The 24,687-nt window shown below is 39.7% G+C and overlaps 1 protein-coding gene across 5 annotated transcripts in view; it reads right to left on the reverse strand.

The window, feature by feature from the left end:
• The window catches only part of PPARGC1A (PPARG coactivator 1 alpha), a 361,917-nt gene that overhangs the window by 24,617 nt on the left and 312,613 nt on the right, over positions 1-24,687 (reverse strand). For 3 of the 5 annotated variants that reach the window (XM_021554414.4, XM_021554418.4, XM_085577742.1), the window contains 5 exons: positions 8,308-8,502; positions 7,218-7,340; positions 6,129-6,333; positions 2,059-2,104; positions 1,877-1,950 (listed from right to left, as the gene is read on the reverse strand). In XM_021554414.4, the coding sequence (XP_021410089.3) occupies positions 1,877-1,950; positions 2,059-2,104; positions 6,129-6,333; positions 7,218-7,340; positions 8,308-8,502 (643 nt within the window). Of the gene's footprint in view, positions 1-1,876; positions 1,951-2,058; positions 2,105-6,128; positions 6,334-7,217; positions 7,341-8,246; positions 8,503-24,687 lie in introns of those variants that run through there. The other 2 variants (XM_021554419.3, XM_085577743.1) reach the window with 2 other exon arrangements.

A 24,687-nucleotide genomic window follows, 5' to 3' on the forward strand; every position in this document is an offset into this window, starting at 1 on the left:
GGCATGGGGGCTGGGGGGGAATAAAATGGACTTCCCTGCTAAACAAGAGACTTGTCTATTTTCCCTGTTGTCCTTGCGGCCTCTCCCTGATCACAATCATCGTCACTGTAGCCACACACTGCTACAATAGTAGAGCATTCCTGTTTACATATGTGGCCAGTTGTGCTGTTTGCCAGCTTCTGTAGCTTTTTTTTTAATGCACCAGCTCTCTTGATTATGTTGTCCAAGCAACTACAGAGCTGTTTTGTTTCCTCCTCTGTGCACAGCGGATGGAGCGGAATGAATTTGGTAATACCAAGACCTTTCCTGTGGCACTATGGAGGCAACACTAGAGGACTATCCAGGGGTCAGACTGACTCCCAATTTCTGTCTAGTCAGCTGATGGGAAAAGCAGGCTGCTGACTTTTTGGCTGGGAGAAAACACTGCTTCCTTCAGTGATTTCAACGGCTGCTTGTACCACTCTGCTGTAGTCACCTCATCTGCCCCTTTCTGTTGGCAGCACTAAGCACTGACTTATCCATGTGCTTACAAATGGGCACCCTTGTGCAGACTTGCTGTCCAGTGGTGATGGAAGAGGCTTCTCCATACTTCACTTCACTTCACTTATTGGCACTGAACAGGATTATCCTCCTGCATGCACTGAATTCTGCCATGCTTACGTTGGTCTTGCAAAATGAAGATATATAGGAAGAAGGCTTCCTTTTGCCACGAGAAGAATGATTAAGACTGCAGGCTTCCAGGAGACAGCAGGGAGAAGTGCTCATGTTTTAGTGCTGAACTAATTAAAAAGTTTCTGAAAAAGCAGAATGATGGTTGTAGGAAGGTGAAAGCCCAGTATACCAACCCAAACCCAGCCTGGGACCGCTGCCACTGAATTCAGGAGCACCAAGTAATTTGTGGTACCCGAAGACATATTTTGCAATACACCCCTTCCCTCTCAATGCCAGAGATCAGATATTTTACAACCTACTGCTATCCTGAGAGAAGCACATGCCAAGTACACCTCTTATTTTTCAATATTACACAACTTAGAAAGAAAATGGTCTTGGCAATAGCTCAAGTGGAGCTCAGTGTGTTCTTTTGTGCTCAGCTCTGGACACTTGAAGAAAACAGAGGCAAAACAGAGTTCAGAGGAATGCCATAAAACAGATCTGAGTCTGAAGGAACTGACTTCAGCAGAAAGAAGAGCAGACAAATTAAATGAATGATTAAATGGATGACGTGTGAACTAAACCACTACATGATAAAAAAAATCCTACAAATCTTCAAAAGGTACAAATCCAGGGAACAGAAAGGAGGAAGAAGATAAAGGAAGGTTGTGTAAAGTGTGTTAATGGAAGAAAAAGAAAAAGCAAGAGTATTAAATGAATACCACTTTTAAAAATTACCTCTAAGCTATGGAACAATTAGTTGTTCAGGGGTAGAAGAGAAAGCTGTTATTTGTGACGTATTAATCAAGAACTGGCAAAGCATTGAAACATGCAGTCATGTACAGCCCTAGACTGGCCTGGACACAGACTGAATGATGTAACTTTTAATCTGTAACATTGGTTACAGATACCCCAAGGTGCTGTGGGGTTTGTCTTTGAAAGATGGTGCTCAGCAGTACACAAATCTATGGGGAGATGGAGAAATATAACAGATAAATGGTTTCATTCATATTTTCTTATAAATTATGCTCTCTTGTGTAGGTTTGGAGGCATATTTTCAAACACATTTCTTCTCAGGTAGCCAGATAAAAAAGTAATGCTGAACTGCACTGAAGTGAATATACTGGACAATTCTGTGAGATCTCTGCATACCTGTGGTATATTAAAGTAAACAAATACACACAAGCCATGCTTAAAGGAAGAGCCATCATTTTGCATTTCTCACCTGCAGTTCCAGAGAGTTCCACACTTAAGGTTTGTTCAATAGTCTTGTTCTCAAATGGGGAACCCTTGGGATCACTGGAAGACAGGGCACATTTATAAAAACAAGCTGAAATGGAGTTGCTGTAGCCAAAATCTACTGAACCCCCCTCCCTTTTATAAATGTTTGCACTTTTTAGTACTTACTTTGGTGACTCGGGTGTCAATGGAAGTGATAAACTTGTTGGTTTGGCTAAAGAAAAAAAGAAAACAATTATGCAATATTTAAACACTCTGTAAAGTATACTATAAACATTTCTTTATACTTTGGCATTGGAATCATGGGGTAGTCAGGGCCAACCTCTGATAGTTCAATTGTCATTTCAGTGTATCCGGATAGATAAATAAACATATTCATCCTGATTCCTTACTTACTAGTACCAAAAGGGCACTTAAATTTCAACAATCATTTACATCAATTAGTGTACCTCTGAAATACAGTACACAACCCAAATGACAAGAACCTTTCAGAAGAGTGGTACATGTTAAAAATCAATGCAGATCTCTACAGGATACACTGCAAAATGTTACTTCTCTCAGTGTTAATTTAGACTACAGTTCACGTTTCATTTGGAAACAGGAGCAGCAGAATAACTACAAAGTAACAGAACGTTATGAATATTCAGTTCATTTTACATCTACAAGATATAATTTTATCTATAGCACTGAGAATAGGTTGTTTCTGTGAGGCCAGAGTCCAACCAGTTGTAGTCCAAATTTTTGCAAATTATGCTGCAAACTATGACAAACCACGGACATAGTCACAGATGGTTAAAAATGGGGTTGAAACTCTCAGCTACAATCCTGACATCCGCAAAAAACAAAGCTCTGGCTATAAAAATGTAAGTCTTTGCAGCTTTTACTCATGCAAAATTGTATTTTCTCAGAGCAAGCCAAGAACCAGGATGCTGTAGTACAACTAAGATTCCTTTAAAATTAAAAATTATAGTACTTGCAAATTTTACTTTTCAGAAGTTAGATTGATGTTTTAAACACAGAGAGCATTGTAGCAAGAACAACAGCAGGGGATCTCTTCTGCAGATTAATTACTTAAGACAAAATGTTCCCCTTGAACACTCCTGCACTGCAGATCTTTTGTCCAGAGTGCCACTACTGCATATTTCATATTCATTACAGGCTTGGAGCTGCCATCAACATTAAGGGATTTTATATGCAAATTGATTACTTTTATATGCTCTAGAGCATTCCTGAAGTAATAGAGGGTTTTTAAAAAATTAATTCTCAAAAGCTGCATATTGTTTCTTCTCCTCCCCATGTGAGAAATGGAAACTTCACCTCAGGTTCACCTTCCTCAGAAGTCACTGCTGGAGTGAGGAGATGCACCTCAACGAGTTATTTGTCTGGTCCAGCATGACCACTGATTTGTGCATTACACCAGGTGCAGTAAAACTGAATGTAACTTGACACATCTTTGTGTGTAATTTATATACATCTAAGAATACTAATGTTTGCCTGTAGCTACCTAGAGGTAAAACTGTCTTAAAAAACCCAAACCTTCCAGTAAGGCTCTGGGATAAAGTATTATACAAAGGCTTTCCTTTTATTTTTTTTTAATAAAAATATGCACACTCTTAACCAATTTAGATTAAGGAAGCTGAACATGGAAGAGCTATTTACATCTCTAAAAAGTCTCTTTCTAGTTCTTATTAGTCCCACAGAATAGTCCCACATCAGAGTATACACATATTAAATTCTGAAGCACTGAGGCACAGTGCAAGTCTGCCAGAGATGGGTACAGAACCAAGGCATTATCTCACACTCCCATGTATTAATATTAGGCAGATATCACTGAGCTCTCCCACTGAGAAGTTCGCATACCAAAACACCCATCAGTTTTCTTACTGCTAGGCAAGAGCTTGACCAAATACACTTTCTGCAAAGGATTCATACTCACATAGAGCTATTGATAGTGTAAATATTTAGCCAAGACACTGTCATTTTCCATGGTGTCTGTTTATTAGAGTTTCAAGGTCTACGGTAGTGTGGGGTTTTTTTTTTATGAAAAAGAGTTCACATCAAGTTGCTTGTCCCTGTAAATTGAAAACATTCAAGTTCAAAAGAACTACGTTTCCTCATGGGCAAATTTCAGTGCAAAACCACAGATGATCTTTGGCATGAACGCGTTTGTGGACATTCCCGTGGGTTTGCAATATGTTTGCAACAGTAACCCTAAAGGAAAATAACATTTGACTTATCCTTTGTGAGCTTTCCCTAACTTTGAAAGAAAATCTCAGACTGTGATAGTTTTTTTTAAAACAGAAGATCCAATTTTCTTGTACTTTTGATTAAATGTATGAACGAATGACTGTAGGTCTGCAAATATCAGTTCAATTTGCAAGGTTGATTCTGCATAAATTGACTGTCCAAGCTGAAAGCATTATATTCTTGTATTTGCATTATATGTAAATCCATTGATATTGAAGTTATATATTGGTGTATGAGGCAAATTTGCTGAAAAAACATTTCAGAAGCCTGTTAAGTTAAAACATAGGAAAATTAAAAAGAAGGTAATTTCTCTGTAGCTGCAAATTCACCTGCAAGACCACTAAAATCACAGTCATTTGTTAAGCACAGATATTAGCTTATATGTCCCTTTGGGCTTTCCTAACATCTCCGTGCTGTTTCCACAACTCAGTGTGCCCTGACTCTCTGAGCTGAATCTACACAATTGCTCAGCTGGGGAAAAAAAAGCAGTTCTGATCTGAATAGAAACACTTTATAATCTGTATGTATGTTTGTGTGCACACACATCTCTGTATGAGTACAACATACATGTGCATATAGCATCATACACCTTATCACCTGCCACCTTTATATCCAACAGTGTTAATAAAGCCCCCTGTAACTTCTGGCAGCTCTGTTTCTCAGTAACATTGCAGTAACAGACCCAGGTTTCCCATGTAGATTTCAGTCTGGATTCTGCTGTGAAAGCAGACTGCTGAAGCCATCCAGAAATGGCAGTTGGCATAAGGAAGCTTTAGGGGCAGTCAGATTTCCTTCTTTCAAAAAATATTGTTCAGATAATTCAAGACCATAAAGTAGAGAACCCATATTTAGAATGTCAGAATGCAATGCTGCAAGAACAATATTAATTGAGAAGAAGGGAAGATTATTTTTATTGAGTTTGCTTATACTTCCTGGTGCAGAATGAGAAAAGAGATTTGAGGGAGGCTGAAATGCAAAAAAGAGGGAGAGGAAAAGAAGAAAGAACATCCAGTTTACAACTGCTGCTTTGAAAATACCAAAGAACACATTTAGGGTCACATCCTGATCTCTGTTGCAGACAGTTAACTTCCATTGACTTTAGTGGAGGCATCCAGGATTGGCACTGATGTGTCTGAGATAGGCACATAGCCTGCCAGATTCCAAGCCAACATAAATACATAGATGTATTTTAAAGCAGCAATAATTTTAAAAACCTCCCTTTGGGTTCATAAGATTTTACAGCTTTCCTTTATCGTGGGAAAACAGACAGGGAAAGAAAGGGAGAGAAAGTGAGAGAGGAAGCTTTAAGTTCTTGCATCTCTGTCACAGAAGCTACTTGTAATATAGAACAATTCTTCACACATCAGGGGATACTAAAAGTCAACACAAGTGTTTAATTTTGACCATAAAAAATCCAAAAATGAGAGAGAAAGATCAGGATGGCATCTAAACTTCCAACTATTTACAAAATAAAATTACAAACCAGCATTCCAGCTTTAACAGGAATGACACATTTATTGTTTTCTCTGTAGCAGTGAGAGCACTATTTATTGTCTCTTAAGGGCTATGTGGCAGGTTAACAATGCCCTCAGTTTTACTCCAGCAAAACAGAAAGAAGCTCACTAATGAACTGGCCTGCCAAACTTGTTTAGGGGTATAATGATTTCTTCATGGTACAGTTCTCTGTGAATAAGTATCTCCAGTTAGCTTGGTATATTACCATGTGGTATTTGTTAAACTTTTCCTGAGATCCTTTCCTGAGGCTTGGGGCAATAAATAAAAGGATCAAATATGTCTAAAAGCTAAATCTAGCTAGCTAATTCTAACTTCATTATACTGTTTTAAAATTGTCTTTACACAGAAGAGATGCTGGGTTTCCAATACTAATCCAAACAACAGAAGAAGTATTTAGGGTATTCCCAACCATGGTACTTCAAGCTTTCCAGCGTTACTGCTGGTACCAAAGCTGAATTCTGCAGTCCCACACCTACCCTGCAGATGATTTGTCTGAGACTGCAGATGGGGCTTCCTTTTGGAGGTGCATTTCTCTTTGCTGCTGTTCCTGTTCTCTGCTGGTTTAGTGTGAGGAGGATCATCATTTGTAGTCAGATATTTGAGAAGTTCAGAGCAGGGACGTCTTTGAGGCTTTTGCTGTTGACAAATGCTCTTCGCTTTATTGCTCCATGAATTCTCAGTCTTAAAACAGGGTAAAATAAAATAAAATAATAAAATAAAATAAAGTAAAGCTAAAATTAGTGAGCTGAACCTTATCAGAATGGATATAGGTTTTCTGAAGAGATGAGATTTTCAATGAAGTGTTCAGCCTAAGTGTACTAGATCTATGAGCTGTGAATAACTGTTTGCAGAACAAGGAAAGAAAATTACATTTAAAATTCCTAAATGACATTTATGCAGCTTTTTATTTCATTTCTCCTACATTGCAATGTTCCTACTCAGCAACATGTAACTAACAAGACCCTACAGCGCCTTTAGTGTGAACAAAAAAATAAGCTGGTTTAAACCTTAATTTGCTACTGATTGCTTGGGCCCAGTATTCACAACTCTCTTAAGTACCCCTAAATGGCCTGTTTTCAGTTACACTGCATGGCAAGACAAACATTGTTTAATACTGCCTGCTAACAGAATTATGTCCAAGCCCCGCATTCCATCCAAGCAATGTCTAATATACATCTTTTGCCAAGAGCCCAGTGTCATTTGTCTTAGCTCAGACAGCTGGGAAAATGGCAGTCCCACATCCTGGAGTCACTCATAAACCACACCAGACCATCAGCAAATTTTATCATATCCCATCCTACTCTGTGTATCAGTAAAGTAGGTAAGAGTAACAGAAGGTGTGACTACAACTGAACTCTGCCAAGAGAAAGGGCATAAATGAAATATTCAGAGCATAAAAGAGCTCAGATGATTTTCTGGAACCTAGTCTACAACTCACATTTTTTAAAAATTAGTTAGAAGCACATACAATACATTCAGATGTACTGCTAGCTTGATTGCTAAAAGCATAAAATACCTTGTTACACTTTCTTTTTTTTTCCTTATTATAAAAATTAAGTTTGTACCTTAACAACCACAGGGCTTGTTCTGATCCTGTGATTAGTGTTTGCATGGTTTTGTGTGCTGAGACCACTGCATTCATTGTAATTTAGCTGAGTGTTGGCTGGAGCCAGCAAGAGCTTCTTAAGCTACAAACACATCAGGGAAAGGGAAATGGAAGGAAAAGAGTAAAGTTATACATGCTTATCAATTAAAGTGATTTATCTACATTTTTGCATAATTACTTAAAGTTAGTTATATCAATTTCAGCAAGCAAAGTACAATAAAACAAAAAGCAGGACTTGATATTCCTCAGAATAAACAGATTTCATTTTCTTCTGGCTTGGCAGCACATTTCTGCTCCCTTTACTGCAGTATACTGCAGGGCAAGCAGAAGTGACAGGGATCTTGGATTTCTGAATCCAGGGCAAAATTAAATTCTCAGTGATCTATTTGACATGAAGAGGCCTCTGATCTATACAGAGACATAAACTTTAACAGACTAATGGATACGGTGTCAAGATTCAGGTATCTGGCTCTGTTCCCACTGAAGACGGTGATAAGAGCCTTTCAGCAGAAATAGAATCACATCTAAAACCAGATTTACTAAGCAAAATGCATATAATGTTTCACCCACATCCTCATCCAAGATTCAGTTTTGCCCTGGTTAGCACTGAGCTGGTGCTTACTGGTCAAATCAATGCTAAAGACACAAAATCAGCTCTGTATCTCAACAGACTCATTAAGCCTTTCTTCAGAGATCACCAAAAATTATGTCTAAACATACACAACAAAAAGAGCCCCAAGAAAAGAAATATGAGTTAAGAACCATTATCCCAATTTATCTGAATAGAATTATAAGCAAAAGTGTCAGCCCCATTAGCATAAGAGCTTCAAAAACAACCTTTTCAACAACTTTTTAATAGACTGCCATATTAATCATCCTACAGCTATTTGGTGAGGGGTTTCCCCCCCCACTTAATTTTCAGTTCTTTACTTGATTTTCCTCTCCAGTCTAAATGAAATGTCCAGACCTTACTGTGACTACATCATACCCATGCAGCGGGTAGCCAGAGGCACATCCAATTCCTGTTAAACAGTAGGAAGGGTTCTTACTAGAGACGGCTCTTCTGCCTCCTGAGTTGGAGGGGCGCCGTCGGGCATTGGGGAGGGGCTAGTGGCATTTTCGTTGGTCACATCTCCATCTGTCAGTGCATCAAATGAAGGCAATCCATCCTCATCCACAGGGATGCTGTCCAATGTTTCAGTGAGAACAGCTAGCAAGTTTGCCTCGCTCTCTTCATCTAGCTTCTGTGGGAGAGGATAAAACAAAAGGAGGAACCAAGTGAAAAAAGGAACAAAGCGATGCCTCTGTGTGTGAACAAGCAGACCATACGTAGTTAAACTGGCCCTTTAAAGAGGAACCTGCAACAGAATCTCAGACAATGTAATTAGGTACAATAAAACGATCCATTTCTGTTCAAAAGAAATCTCTTTGCAGTCGTTTACTTTGTGCTAGTTTACTTTTCTTCCACAATTCTTTTTTTTTTATCAGGTGTTAAGAATGGTAAGTAATCACTCAGGGATTGTATTACATTAATGATGGTGTCAGCCCAGGCTCTCACTTTCTTTTGCTCTTCAACACTGAATGCCAGCTAATTGACCTGACAAAATTACAGGAATCAGACAGCTAATCAGGACACCAAAACACAAAAAACTTAATTCACCTTCCCTTCCACACTTCTGCAAATCCTTGCTCCAAAACCAAACAGCTTCTAGTGTAAGAATAGCCAGCAGCACTCGTATTGTAAATGACAGGTTGTTTGGGTTTCTTTTAAAGAAACATATAAGGCAGGTTGCCTTTGAAGTTGTCCTTTCAAATCATGTCTTTTGAGTGCTCAATACACTATTGTATGCACTTATCAAATTCCGACTGCAATTATAAAAAGTAGATTAATTTCTAATCAGATGTGCCTGTAATGTTAATTTATATCTTATTTCAGCAGCAAGAGTTCTTTTTGTCAAAATGAGTAAATTTAAGTGCCTCGTGATTTTTAATGAAATATAGTCCCTACTGTATATTAAGATACAGATTTTTTGAGTGCTGAGAGTTAGAACTGAGAAACAGAACTGTGTAAAAATCATTATATTTATTTTTCAGAGAGATTGGAAATTGATCTTGACAGATCAATTATCTAGGACTCCAAGGCTGATCTTAGTGCTATTGAAGTAAATGAAAAGCATTTCACTGATTCAAGTGATATCAAAATGGGAGTTTCTCCACCACCTTCAGAATAGCCCGTCATGTTCCAGGTCTCCACTGTGAAAAAATTTCAGCTAAGTTCAAATCTCAAAGTAAGAAAGTGAACTAGCAAGACAAATAATACCAGCAAGACAAACAAGCAAGCAAAAAAAGAAGTTAAAAAAGGCAAAGGCAAAACATTGGCAAGTTACACTTTGGAAAAAAATAATCAAGTGAATCTGGGTATCCCCTTAGCATGACTTTTTTCAGTAATACTTTTATCTAGCAGATTCTGAACAGAGATGATCATAAACCACGCAGATAATTGCTCCTGCTAGGTTTCTCTGCCAAATCACACCTCACAGCTTCTAACATAAAAGTTGTCTTTGAGCTAGAAAGCTAAGGCAGAGCCCTGTTCTGGTGCTTACAGCATCATCTCCAAGAAACAAATAAGTACTCAGGCAAGCTAATGCTAAGGAGAAGCATTTACTTCAAAGGCCAAAAGGCACTTGGCCACTGAGAAAAAGTATCCCAATTTTGGTATCAGGTGATTTCCACCATACTAAGCACACATATGCACACAGCTATGATAATTCAGTGTGTAGAAAATGAAAATGGCAGAAGGGAGCCAAATTAAACCACACTCCGAATCCAGCTTTCACAGCCACTTTCTGAGAGGAAAATTACTGTGTGACTTCTAGAATAGTAAGAAAAGGCATTATTGTGCAAGAAAGTGTGTACCAGTGTTTTTTCCCAATGGCATTTCAGGTCCCTCATAGGTGGTGGGATGAATGGTGTGCGAGCCAGTGCTCGAGCCTAGGGTGTCCATGAGCTGGTTTGGCTGCCTGACCCCAGCCCTACACCAAGAACTTCTTCAGCAAGTCCAGCTTGTGGGGCACACTGCTGAGCCCTGCAGCTTATAAAACTGACCATGAAGCTGCAAGTGCTGCTATTTCTAAAAGGAAATGCCTTCTTTAATAATAGTATGCCAGAAGAAATCCTGATATTTGCTGTTAGCTGCTCAACTCTCATGCTTTAAACAGACATTCAAGTGTGCTGACATTCAAGAACAGAAAGTTGAGTGGACACTGGTCCTCATCACAGCAATTTCAATTAGTTTTGTACAAGTTTCAACATTCAAACACCCCAGAGAAAGCAGAGGATGTGACAAAGAGGACTCTGTTAAACAATTAATGTCACTTTCTATTATTGCTTCAGTCCCAATTTACAGAGCAAATAAATCAAAGTCACCACAGATGAAGCACACTAGCTGGCTAACACATGTCTATTCACAAACGACATGGCAGCAGGAACACATTAGTCAAGAAAATGACATTGCTAGATAACCTCTTAAAGGTTTAACTACGCTATTGCTCCTAATTGTCCTAAATCACTGTTTATAAAGAAACACAATTATTAGATACAGCAGGAATGGTACTGAGAGAGATGCAAAGGGAGAGATGGTTGGGTACATCAACGTCTGAGCAATAATCACTGAAGCAGCAGCTTTCTCCTTTGCTATTCCAGTCTGAGTCTTGGTGTTGACAGCACTGGGGAGAAGCAACACCATGGCCACATGCAGGCTCTTTCACAGTTTCAGCACTGTCACTGCAGAAATTCACATTTCAGACTGGCATCCAACCTGCCCACCACACAGGCTTGGTGGAACAGGAGGAGTCAAGCACCCTCCACCCCCGCCAAGGCCAGAGGATGTGCTGTGTGCTCTCTGGAACAGACTCCACCATGTCCCTAACTTCAAGCAAGATCTTACAAGAAGGATTTGCTTCTCTTTATAGGAGCAGATCTTAGGTATTTAGACTACCTAAATGAACTACAGTGTGTAAGAAAAAGGACCAGAGGATAATCTCAAAGGTAAAGCTGCATGGCAAATGCAATAATTAAACTTTTATGAAAATAATTCATAATGACTGTTGCTAACTTGCCTTTTTAATGCAGAAGCAGTTATGCATCACTTCCAAATCACATTGTTACATTAGCATAAGGACACTGGGGCCAGAGATATTTTGTTCCCTGTAAATTTTCACTCAGATGAAGGAGGCAAGGAAAACAGGTATGCCAATGAATGCATGTACTTCTGTGTTTCCAGCATACCAGAATGCCATTAGCTCTGAAAGGAAATAAAATTTGGTATTTATGTCACCCTTTATGGGTGAATTCAACAGAGGTAAACTGCCAGAACATCAATCCTCAAACATGAGTAATTTAGGAGTTCAAAGACCATGGAAAGTTTCTAACTGTGGTCTTCTCTGCTGTTACGTGTTTTGCTCTAATACTTTAATATTTCTACAGCACTAAAAATAGTTCTTTGTCTGAAAACACTGTAATAGTTGTGTAACAATCTAATTGCATTTCTGCCTTCAGTAAAATGTCTCCAGAGATATTCTCTCTTTGGCCAGTGAAATGAGTTGATAATTTACCCACACAAAGGTATTTAAATCCTCTACCCCTGATGATTCCTCCTCTTTTGCTTATTCTGACTATTGATGGAGCTGAGCTCACCCTGTGGTTAGCATTCTATGTCTGTAGTACCTGTTACTTGCTGGCAATTCACAGAGGCCAAAGACTGAGTTGTAACAGAAGCTTGTCCATGCTATCATTCACAGGCATCCCTTTAGAGTGCATACAGGGAGCAATGCTGTAATTTATCCTTGAATTTTCTTCCTTTAAAAAAAATCATGCAGCATTTTAAAATCTCTGTCATTACCATCACTCTGGGGTGTGTTAGGGAGAGCACTGCCAGCAGGTCAAGGGATGGGATCCTGCCCGTCTACTCAGCCCTTGTGAGGGGCATCTGCAGTGCTGTGTCCAGTTCTGGGCTCCTCAGTACAAGAGAGACGTGGAGCTCCTGGAACAGGCCCAGAGGAGGAAAACAAAGATGCTGAAGGGACTGGACCATCTCTGTAACGAGGACAGGCTGAGGGAGCTGGGCCTGTTCAGCCTCAAGGAGACACAAATGAGAGGGGAGCTCATCAGTGTCAGTCAGTACCTGGAGGGAGGGTGGCAGGACGATGGAGCCAGGCTCTGCTCAGTGCTGCCAAGCAACAGGACAAGAAGCAGTGGGGAGAAACTGATGCCCAAAATGTTCTACCTGAATATGAGGAAGAACTTCTTTACTCTGTGAATGACAGAGTACTGGAACAGGTTGCCCAGAGAGGCTGTGTTTAGTTTCTGTCACTGGAGACATTCAAGAACTGTCTGGACACAATCCTGTGCCACATGCCCTAGGATGGCCCTGCTTGAGCAGGGAGGTTGGTCCAGCTGCCCCACTGTGGTCCCTTCCAACCTATCTGGGTTTCTGTGATCCCTTCTGGGAAACCCTGAAGCCAGTGTGCAGATGTCCTGACTCAGGATTATCCTGTAGCTCTTGTCATCAGCACAGGTACATTGATCCATTCCAGAAGAGAATCAAGCCCATCTCTTAGAAAATATTTTCAAAATATTAATAGTATCTCCAACATATTCCCTTTGAGTGACTTCTCCTCTCCCTTTAATTGTGATTAGTACATGCACAACTTCTGCTGACTGTATCTCAAGGAGTGAAATCAGCTAATGAATGATGATGCTCTGAAGCTTCTTTACTGACAATTTGAATAGCACATGGGCCCACTGTGATTCATACTGAAAGATCAGGGTCTAAGCTGCATTATTAATCCACAGCCCCAAGGAGCTGGGAGCAGTGGCAGCTCGCCACATCTTTGTAAAAAGCCCAGGAAACTTTGGGACAGATCCACAGCTGGCAGAAGCTGTCACCACTCCAGCAGCCCAGCTTGGTAAGCAATTCAGAGCAGCCAGGTGTACACCACAACTCACAAGGGATCACCATTTCAACATATTGACTCATTTCTCCTCATCAGACTAAGATCTATTCATAGCACAATTTACAAAGAAAATAAAATATTTTCTTCTAGCTGAAAATACGAGTGATCTAAAAATACTAATACATTATGGCTCTACCTTCAAACAAACAAAATTGACTTGTGAGCACACTAGGGATTTCCAACAGGACTTAATTCCTTAATTACAAATTTTGGCATAAGGATGTCCTTAAAATTGTCTTTTCTTTAAGAAATGAGGGGTACAGATTCACCCTTTTTTGCACGTAAGGATGCAGAGGTGCTGAAAAGCTCATTAACACCACTCAGGCCCTGAGCTCCTCCTGTCAACAAACATGCAGCAGTAGGGGCAGATACTGTCTCAGCCCTGGCCCCACAAACCAAGCTTTGTCACGAGAGAATAAGGAACAGGCTGGACAGAAGCACTGGGAGGGTAGGAGGTGTAGAGGGATTAGGATGCAGGCTGGTTGGTATTCCTACTCCTGACAGCGAAATGAGAATTGAAGTCAAGGACCATGAAAGAACTACAGCCCAAGTTTTCCCTCTTCTGGTACAGAAGGAGCCAACCTGCCATGGCATGGCACAGACAGAGCTGTCATGTTGATTTTGCTGCCTTTTCCACACACTGTCCAAGGCAAGCGCCTCTTTTTCCTCAGCTTAGAGCTGGCTGAACCCATTGCCAAAGATGAATTAGTGGTCCAAGTGGTGAATCACTTGTTCCATCTTACCTTCTCACAACCAGTCCCATGCCCTTATATATTTCAAGAACTTTCCCAGCTTTTATTTTACTGTTTAACTGCTTTGCAAACCCTTAGGCATCCTGCATTGTCTTACAGTAAAAATTCACATGATGCATTTGCATTAGAACATTTTTCCAAGGTCTGTTAGTCTGGTCCCCAAGAGACACTCCCATAATTGAAATGCTTAAGTCCAGAACTATCAATTATCTTTAAAAACAAAATGGAGTCCCACTAGGAGAAAATTACAGCTAGATTTCTTTATATGAAGTAGAAATATGGGGATTAATTATCACCACCCCTGTGCAAATGCCTTCAGGGTATGGAAAGGAAACAAGATATTTTATTTTCTTGAAGGAGACAGCTATATTCATACTCCTCACATGCACCTGCAGGCAAAGATCACTTGAATCCAGAGCCTGCCTTCTGATTTCAGCAGCCCCACCGCCCTTCATATGGAATGTGGATATATCTCAATTGTAGGACCAACCACTTGTCCATATTTACATAGAAGTTTCACTCCAGTTGAATTTCTCCAGATATAGACTTAAGTAATGTGCTGTACCACTCCAAAATGCTCTCCCCCAAAAATTATATTAAATAAATATTGTGATTCTACACAATGCAAGTGTTGCAATGCCTAATTTCCAGAGCTAGATCCCGGAGGGGCACAAACCCCTCTGAGCATCACTCCCAAGAACATTAGGGAACCACTGGAGAGACCTGCTAAATGTCCACAGGCTGAAGGAAATGGGACCACTGGCAGCATCCATTCCCCCGCTCCCTTCCTCAGGGTGTAACAATATTAAAATAACATAACTTAACATAACAACATAAAATAAAATAAAATAAAATAAAATAAAATAAAATAAAATAAAATAAAATAAAATAAAATAAAATAAAATAAAATAAAATAAAATAAAATAAAGAAATAAAATAAAATAAAATAAAATAAAATAAAATAAAATAAAATAAATAAAATAAAATAAATAAAATAAAATATTTTCCCATCATCATAATTATCAACATGTTGCTTATTTATTAGAAAGCTTTTATGTGTAACCTTGGTAACTGAACTTAGATTGCTTTCTCTCTACAAGATGCTCTCCTGACACTGTAAAACTTCTGTCAAGTACTTGGTATTAAAGCATCACAACTCAAAACCACAACACAGACCACTTGCAAATAGGCTTTTCTTTAAGATCATGCCCTTGGATCACTGGAAGTAATGCTGCCATATTTCCTGTGAGATAACTACCTTTACAAGTGAAAAATCTAATTTTTCTGCTCTAACCGAAACATGTCAGTTTAAAAAAAACTATTGAATATTCCTCTACCATAAAGTCACTTTTTTTATTACTTCTAACGAGTTGTTGCAGTTCCGAAGTTTCTATTAGAGCCTGGAAATTAAGCTTATAATAAACTGAAGAGCTACTAATTGTCTTAAGTCATCTCATGAACTTGAGGATCTAGCTAGGAAACCATGCTTTACATCTTTTGACCACAATTCATCCACATTTTGCAAACCATTTCAATTTGATTTGTGCAAACTGCATCTTTCCCCTCTATCACAGTAATCTTCGATTCTGAAGAAAAGATGAAACAAAAATCTGCAAGCCAGCTGTTGTGCTATTGACTGCACTAGGGGACCAATGACAAGATATTGTGCTGGATTCATTTCACTGGTGGTAGACCAAATATCAAAAATTCATAATAAGTGAAATCACAGAATCTTTGCAAATGCAGTCAATTTAACTCAGTATCAAAAGGTCACTCTGTTCAATTTATACTGGATCCTGAGCACAATATTGAGAAAACACTTAAAAACAAATCATCTTATCATCAGTTTGGACCTCAACATTTGCTGACTATATAGACTAAATTTGCTGATTACTAAACAAATGCTCTAACCATGTTTCTTACTGGGTTAGATCATCAGGGGAGCTTTTTAACTTCTACAGGACTTGACACTGTAAAGGAACTGCATGTCTATAACACTGAGGCACACCATGGACTTAATATTGTGCTGCTTTGTCCAGTGCTAGTGAAGGCCACCTGGTCTTCATGGGTGGGGAACTGCAGCAGGAGAAGATCTGGCATGTCTTGTCCAGCCCACAATGGGCTAGGTTTGGGCTGAGCTCCACAATGAAGCACAAAACTCTCTCTGTGCTCCTGGTGGGTAAAACCAAGAGCAGGGAAAGTGTAGAAGTACAAAGGAAAGAAGTGCTTGATGAAGAGCCAGAATAAAAAGAAAAGCTGTAAGTTCTTCTTCACTGTGCGAGAGTGAAGCCAGAGAAGCTGGGGTGGAGGTGAAATTTAATGTCTGCCAGAACTGCTGGGGCAGCACAGGTGAGCAGAGGAGCAAGTGATCTGGGGAAGGGGATGCAGGACAGGTAGCCTGACCTGCATGAGTAGCTCGGTGCCCAGTGTGCAGGAGGTTGGGCAGGCTACCTCTGAGCTCACCACCCAGAAGCTTTGCCACTTGCAACCTCCCTTCCCCACACAGAGACAGTCTCTCATGCTTGTAATAAGGTCCTGAGCAACAACTCAGACAGGGATTTTTAATCATTATTATGTACCTATATAATACAGAGGAGGGTAGAGAGTTAAACATCCTGGGGCCCCAGTCTGGACAAGCTCTAATACGGAGTGAAAGAAAGAATGAGAAGAAAGAAGGAAGAAGGGAAAGGCAGGGTACAGCATAAGGTAGGGAAGACATTTGGGACTCTCCTGTTTCAGAGCTTTCAATGACAGTGTCAGCAGGATTTCAGTCCAAATAGTCAAGCACTGCTTGCTCAGATTTATTTATTTACTTGATTTATGGTCTATGTCCACCCTAGTCTCTCTACGCACTGACATAAGATTTTTCAACAAGATTTGAAAACAAGATTTTTAAGATTTTTCAACCTTTGTAGGGCAGCATAGCATAGCATAGCACATCCTGGAGGAAAAAAAAAGCTGCATCTATTTTGCAGTGGTGATTTCACACATGTAATTGATGTAAAACTTATTTGTCCTCTTTATCATAACAAATATCTCTAAAAACTTTACTTGAGTGGCAGTATGGACTCTTCCTTCACAAACAAGAAGTATTATCTTGTTACTTTTGTTCATTCTCTATTTCTGTGTTGCATTTCCTTTAGTTTTAATTATACTGGATAAGTCAGTATGTCTATAATCATCCCTACTTCTATCTTGAGATTTATGACTCGAAAGAAATACAAATTTAAATGTAAAATTATACACAATATAGCAAAGAAGAGTTTACAAGGATTTTTAAATTTTATTCGTTTATGGGGAGACTGGTTTTGTACAAATGAAACACACACTCAAAAAATTCCTTTTTAAGCTACAAAGTAAGACACTTCTATCTGGTGCTTTTACTGTTAGAAAATTGGAATTTAATTTGACCAGGAAATTAGCATTTGTAAAGTATCAACTTCATTAAATACTTTTTATGATGTTTTAATGATGTTTTAATTTCTCAGCATGTTCAACTTCATCAAGCCTATCACATACCCACTGAACAGGTATGATAAACACAAGTCATGTCTTACAGGAAGAAAAGCACTGGTTTTCCTTACAGTTGAAGCATGAGTAGATTAATATATAATTAATAAATCTGGACATCTCATAATTTTTTATCATAATTTAACTGGATGGCAGCTATCTGGTTTGACTTGGTTAAAAAAGTTTACTCAGATACAACACAAAAACTTGTTTACAACCCTAAAGATGAATTTTCTCTTTATATTTTACCTGTGTACCTATATGTCATTTTTAGGTGGCAGAGCAATGTCCTTCAATATCCTCCTTGTTTTTATGTATTAGTAGATGTGTTGACTGACACACACAGCATTTAGAGAGGTGGTTTAGACAGATAAAATAAACCTCAGGTACCTGTACTCTAAGTATCCTAGGCTGAAAGCAATAAAGACTCCTTTATAGTGAGGCACCAAATGAGACTGTGGAGATCCCACAGTAAGGAATGTCCTAGCAGGTAGGGTTTAACAGTATAGGAAACAGATTACTTTTGCCAGGCTTTTCAGAGTGCCTTCACAGTCCCACAAAATAAAATTAAAGCCTCTCCCAGCAAGCAAATAAGTCCTCACCTCAAAAGGTAGCAACTAAACAGTGCAATGTGGTAAACCCCTACAACCACCAAGAATACTCTTCAGGATGAGGAAGATGCATCTGATTTTTCCAATGGTTAAACACTTGGCCGTGTACATGTTTGATAATATCCTCAGTTATATATCTCCTTGATTTTTCTTCAGTGCTAAGACTTTATTGTTATTTTAATCCAATTTTGTGTATGCAAATAGAATTGTAAAGTAGAGAAGGTGATTTTAAAACAGAAAACATTAAAAGAAAAATCACAGAAGAGCTATCTGTTGCAGTCCCCTCTAGGACATGTCCGTTGTTGGCTTGTTTCTAAGTTTCCTGGAACTGATTAGTCTTCACAGATCATATTAGTAAAATGGGGTTGACAATAAAATGTAAAACTAATTTGCTAGTTTACATTACCATGTCCATTTCCCCCAACCAGTCCGGCAGAGTTATGTAGTGCATGCATACTGTGGTGCACACTACAGTTCCCACTGCAGCTGCCTCTCCTCTATTTTCTCCTTAGTCAAGACTGAATTTATTGCTCATTCTCTGCTAGTTTTTTAGAAGTCTCATGTCCCTGATCATGAGCCCTCCACCTGTGTGATGTAAAAGACTGCAATTTTTTTAGTGAGGCACTCATGTTAACCAGTTCCTTTTTCACCAGAAATGGCAAAAATCAAGCTGGGCTTATTTTATTATCCTCTTAAAAGATGACACTTGGCAGTCAAGTACTTACCAATGCACTACATAACATTATTCATTAGGCTGTAAGTTCCTTTAGACAGGAACTTTTTGTTATTAGTTTACACAACCCCTTTCATAACTATGTCCTGTTTTACCATTGGGCTTTGAGATGCTGCCACAGCACCTACAATAAATAATTTGGGTTACTTCTATTTAATCCTGCTGGTAACCAATAGACAAAGAACTTAGACCCAGATGTTCAGCTGCAGTAAATTAAGGTCTCTCCACAGGTTTTAACAGAGCTATGCAGATTTACACTAGCTAGGGACCTGGTCCTCTGCTCTTTGCATATTTTGATGCCTAAGCTGAGAACAGCAGCTCCTACACAGCATGTCTGTACCACCCTGTCCCAGGACTAAGCATTCTAGCCACAGGCCCACAAGGGCTAATTCTTCTTCCTTACCAAGTGAGATTTGCAGCTGAGCACTACATTGCTATGACCAGGCAATGAGAGACTGACTTTAAAAGTGGCTTGGGCTCATCTTGCCTACAATGTGGTACACACTGTGCTTGCATTCCCTACTGGAAATACTGACATTATTTGTTCATGTCAAGTGCATCTTCAGTTTAAAAGTTATCCCTGCTGAAGTTAACACAAGTTATAACTTGAGTCTGTGTAGTGGCTAGATGCACAGCCAAAACCCCACAGGATGTGCCTAACCCCAAGAATAGTAAGAAAATTGAAACCATTTGAATACTAAACCAGAGATGGGACCCTGCAGATCACTGGGTTCAAAACAGCCTACATTTCCCTGGCTAAGATAGCCTCCCTTTGGACTGAAATATTTTCCCCTGCTCTTTCAGCACCCAAACTGAGGGGGAAGAAAGAGGGGAAGGGAGCTGTAGATTGGAAAGAGCCCAAGATGAGAGTGTCCAAGCCTTGCTCAGCTGGCTGAGAGGAGCGGGTGAAACCACTCCTGTTTAGGAAGCAATAAAATCCTGTTTTGTAAATGTACATGAGGATTACGCACACCAGCAGGGGGTAAGGTGGGAATGAGAGGAAGAGAAAGCAGGGAGACAAGAACGTAAACATGGCTGCTCTTGATTCTACACATGAAGGATCAGGGGAAATAACACCCCACCACAGAATATTTCAAGTACAAAAGAGCTAGCTACCTGTAAGCAATATTGCCAAGTCTTATTCACCTGAAGCACCAAAACGCCAGAGTGCAATGAGCACCAGTGTTTTACAACTGCATCTGTGTTTTGATGGCAAAGAGTGCTGTAAATCCGAGTGCTGGTGGCACAGGGAGCACACCACCAACTCCAGCTTGGCTTCCCTTGGATTAGAGCAGCACAAACCAAGCACCACCTGGCAAAGCCGGTGGAGTTAAACAAGGACAGATTAAGTGTAAGTGAGAAGGAAATCACGCCCTTTGTGTCTGCCCTTCCTTCCCTGAGAAAAACTAAATACATTCCTTTTTCTTCAGACGCATCAATAGCAATAGCTTAAACTGCCCTAATCAGGTTTCACTACTGGCAATGCGGAAATGTTTATTTCCATTAGGCTGAGTCTATAAAATCTTCCTTTCATTCCTGCGCTTCTACCATTTCTGAACAGCAAAGCCTGACAATTTAGTCTCTGACAAGCAAGCTTAATACTGAGACATTTGGAAAAAAAAAAATCCATACAAAGAAAGCTCTTAAGACAAGATAGGCTAAACATTTGCACCACAAATGGTTTGTTTCAGCTATCTCTTTGCCTCCTGTAAGACAGAAATCAGACAGCTTACTGGCTTAGCTTGTTAGGCCAGGTTAAAGGGATGCAATGCTGAAAGGCTCTTACAGAAGCTTACCCTTGGACTAAAAATAGCAGGCACTAGAGAATTATCTTAAATACTACCAAACTTGTTCTGCACTGTGAATGCAGATAACTGTAATATGTTTCCATTTTTGGTAGTTTTAGAGCTTTTTTAAGTTATGCTCGCTTTAGCTGACTATTTAATTAGTTTCTGATTCTATTTGCCACTTTTTCTCTCAGAGATATAGCCTGAGGGGTACTTTGCCTATGAATCCTTTGTATTTAGCAGTGTTGCTATTGTTAACATCTAATGAGCTGTTGGATTTGCCAAACATCCAGTATAGGTACAAACGCTTCTTTGAAATATAAAAGTTTAACACATAGCAAATAGCAAATCAAAAGATACTCTAACGCAGCATCCTCACTCTCTCATTGCGTGTCTCATCAAAAGAGAATAAAAAAAAAATCTCCTTTATTACATTTAATTCTGAAATTCAAAAATGCATATTTGAGTGAGACAATTTTAGCTGCTTGTCCGTGACTTTAGAAGAAAACAAAATGATTTTTAGTACCTTAAGAAGACTTGTGCATATGACTAAAGCTCCACAGTCTGACATGGATCCCTGCCAGCTGAACTGTGGAGCTAGCAGTATTTCCTTTGGAGTAAAACTGCAAGATCCTACAATTTTTAATGAAGCCACCTCATCTTTAAAACACATAAATTGATATTTTGGTGGGTTTTTAAGGCTACAAGCATTTTCTCTTTATGCTCTGTTAAGCAGGATACCCATTCATCTGCTCCTCACTGAAAACCATGACAAGATATCAAAAAAAAGAAACTCCAAAGCAAAGCACAAATGTTCCCTGTCCTTACATACATCTCACTCGTGCTACAGCCAGTCTGAAAGACATCACCACAGAAACCAGTCATGCGGTGTAACACCCCTGCTGCTGCTGTTGCCTCAACTTTGCACTTCTGCAGATAACACCATTGCAGGTACTCGCTGTACGAGCTCAGATCAGAGCATCACAGGACTGAAGCAGCCAGGGCCTCTGCACACTGATTCCAGCCCACTGCCTTCCACATGATGCCCCCGGTACTACGCCAGTCTTGGCATCCAGATGATTGCCATAAGACTGCTGAATGGAAACTGATTCAGACACACACATTTCAGTATGTTTTCCAGTAGTTCTTCCCTCCCTTGCAGCTCTTTAGTATGAGTAATTTTTAAAATAATTTTAAAATCTCACCTTGAGTGAGGCCAACTTCTAGACATAAACGCCAGGCAAGGTCAGGCTAAAAGCCATCCATGCAGCTGAACAGAAGTGTCTTCCCTTACCCGGCAGACATCACACGCAGCTGCCTTGGAGCTGGTAGAGCCTGTCATCTCAGACACAATGTTTGACTTTCTTTTCAGGGTGAGGAATGTTTTTACTTTTAAGTACTGGTGACATTCAGAAATTCTCTCATCAGATATATACCCTGTGTCTTTATAAGCTCACACATAGTGGCATAACCCAGCCACATGTCTTGCAACGGCCATTAAAACCCTCCATATGTCTTCATTTGGGAAGGAAGTTTTCTTTTTGAGTAAGGAGTTAAGTTCACAGTCTCTCTGTCGAATAAACATGTCTGCTGTCACTTGGCTGCTGAGCAGCTCCTGTCTTTCAAAGTATGCACTCAGTGATTTTAGATATCTCTCAGCCTTTCCTTCCGCTGTCATACAGCAAAAATCATGCTCCTTCTTCATTATGATGATTAACACTACTATCCATCTCCTGCAATTTGAATTTTTAAGTAGTATTCTAGCACTACCAAAGAAACACCCCCATAGCACTGAATGATCTCCAGTCACCCATCAAGGGGAAGTATCGCCAGAAAGTATTCACAGTTCAACAGACAAGATAAGAAAGGAGGATTATAATCCTCACTTTATAGAACAGGATTTGATGCTCACAGATTAGTGCTTCTTCAGGCCAGAGTGCCTGTAGGCTATAGTCATGGTGGGAGAAAAGGGCTCCAGCGAGCAACACCACCACCCCCTACCAAGCAGGGAACATTTCACCAACACCAACAGGGCACATTCCCCATCCCTAAGTACTTTCACCTGATCTTCAAGTTGTCAGAAGAACACTGATAAAATGTTTGTCAAGACTGTTGAAGTCACAGCCCACAGCTAAAAAGAAGCTCATTTTGTGCATTCATGGAACTTGGGGATTTTGTCATTTTTTGTACAGAAAATGACACCATAATATTTGCTCACTTAATACTAGCATTCCAGAATGGAATTTTCCAGAGCAAGCTGACATCGAGAGAGCCTGCAATGTGTGACCACCTGCCAGACAGAAAAAGAAAGAAAAGAAAAAGCTGTTGTGTTACTGCCTCGTTTTTTACTGTATACTCTTTCCATTCTTTTTTTGCTAGTGAAGAGACTACACTTTCTTGCTACAGTAGTAGCTCAAGATCAGGGATCTGCTTCCAGGGACCTTCAGAGCCAAAGTGACAGCCTGGGATGTGGCACTCCTTTACAGACCTTCATATGTAAGCCTGTGTCATCTACCACAGCCTGCAAAAGGTCATTATGAAGTCTGTAGAAAGTCAAACAGCAGTGACAAAGGAAGAAGGTGTCTTTGGCACAGTACCAGGGATAAAATGCCTTTCTCAAAGGTATTTGTGGGATATCAGGCAGAGTGAATTGGAATTAGGATGAAGAATTGTGCCATTAACACCAGCAACAGATTAAGCACTGATGATTTTCCTTGTGTATAAGTTGGAAGAAGACAAGTTAGATATTGTGTGTTTATTGAAGCAAGAAGGATAGAGATAAGATATAATCTAACCAAATCATGAAATGCAATATGGGAAGATAGTCAAGAGTTACCGAGTCTGAATCAGTGGGTTTGTCTAATATCTCTAGGTACAATTACCCCGATGCAAAACATCAGTGAAGTGACCCTGATCCTTCATTAGTTGAGTAGCTTTAAAAACCAGAAAGGACACCTGCACATATCCAAAGCATTCAAGCAGCAGGAGGAAGACATCTCCAGGAATTTTTGGAGTGTGCAAATTGGGCACCAGGAATTGCATTTTCTTTGCACATAAACAATTCAAATGGATTCAAACATTTAAATATTTTCTAGGTTTCCATCCCAAGTCTATGAGCATTTTTACTCCTTAGCTATTGAAAAAAGCATGCTATTACACTACAGTACTGTCTGTGAAATGCAGAAGATTTTAATGAAATCTGTTTTTGTTTTTAGAGGTCATTCACACTCAACTCTTAAGAGTTGACTCTCTAGGGACAACAGCGGTGAAGATGAATGTGGACTATCCCCAAATCCCTACAACTTTGATTTTCACGAAGATTTTAATTTTTTTATTTATATACTTTTTTATTTGGAAAACACCAGCATTGCTGAGGGCAATTCATAAGAATAACAGCACATTATGAGCCTAATCAGAAATAACTAGAGAATATAATTGAGTTCTGCACAATACATTTGAGGGAGGTCTTCATAAGAGTTCTTTTAAAGATGGATTTTGGGGAGGAATTGGGAAAACCTTGCCACTCTGTTGAAAGGGATAGAAGGGCAATGAATTCCACTGTAGGATCTCTTCATTTGCTGACTCAATGAAGACACATTTGTCATTCAAAGACAAATTAGAAAAGGGCATGGATCGTGCTACATAGATGTTTCGTCGCAGTTATCAGCCAGGTACAGGCAGCTTCCAACACATCCACTTCCAGTGCATCTGAAAAAAAGCAATCTCTTCTGGTGGATGTGGACAGAACGCCTTTGTCAAAATATGAGTTTGAGCAAATACGGCAAAGCGGTTTAGCTCAGGGAGGATTTGTCCCTGCAGAAATTGACACAAATTCCTTTAGGACAGGGGCATCCACCTCAACCACATAGCTGGGACTGCCAGCAGATAGAATTAAGGAAACTGGAAGGTAACACTGGCCTAATGTAAACTCTTAAATCTGCTGTAAACACAGCAGTAACATTGGCACACAATAAAACTGGTATCTGTCACTGCACTCCCAGAAGCAGGTGTAGGGAAGGACA

This window comes from Lonchura striata, chromosome 4 (assembly GCF_050655825.1).
Source record: "Lonchura striata isolate lonStrDom1 chromosome 4, ASM5065582v1, whole genome shotgun sequence".
NCBI lineage: Eukaryota > Metazoa > Chordata > Aves > Passeriformes > Estrildidae > Lonchura > Lonchura striata.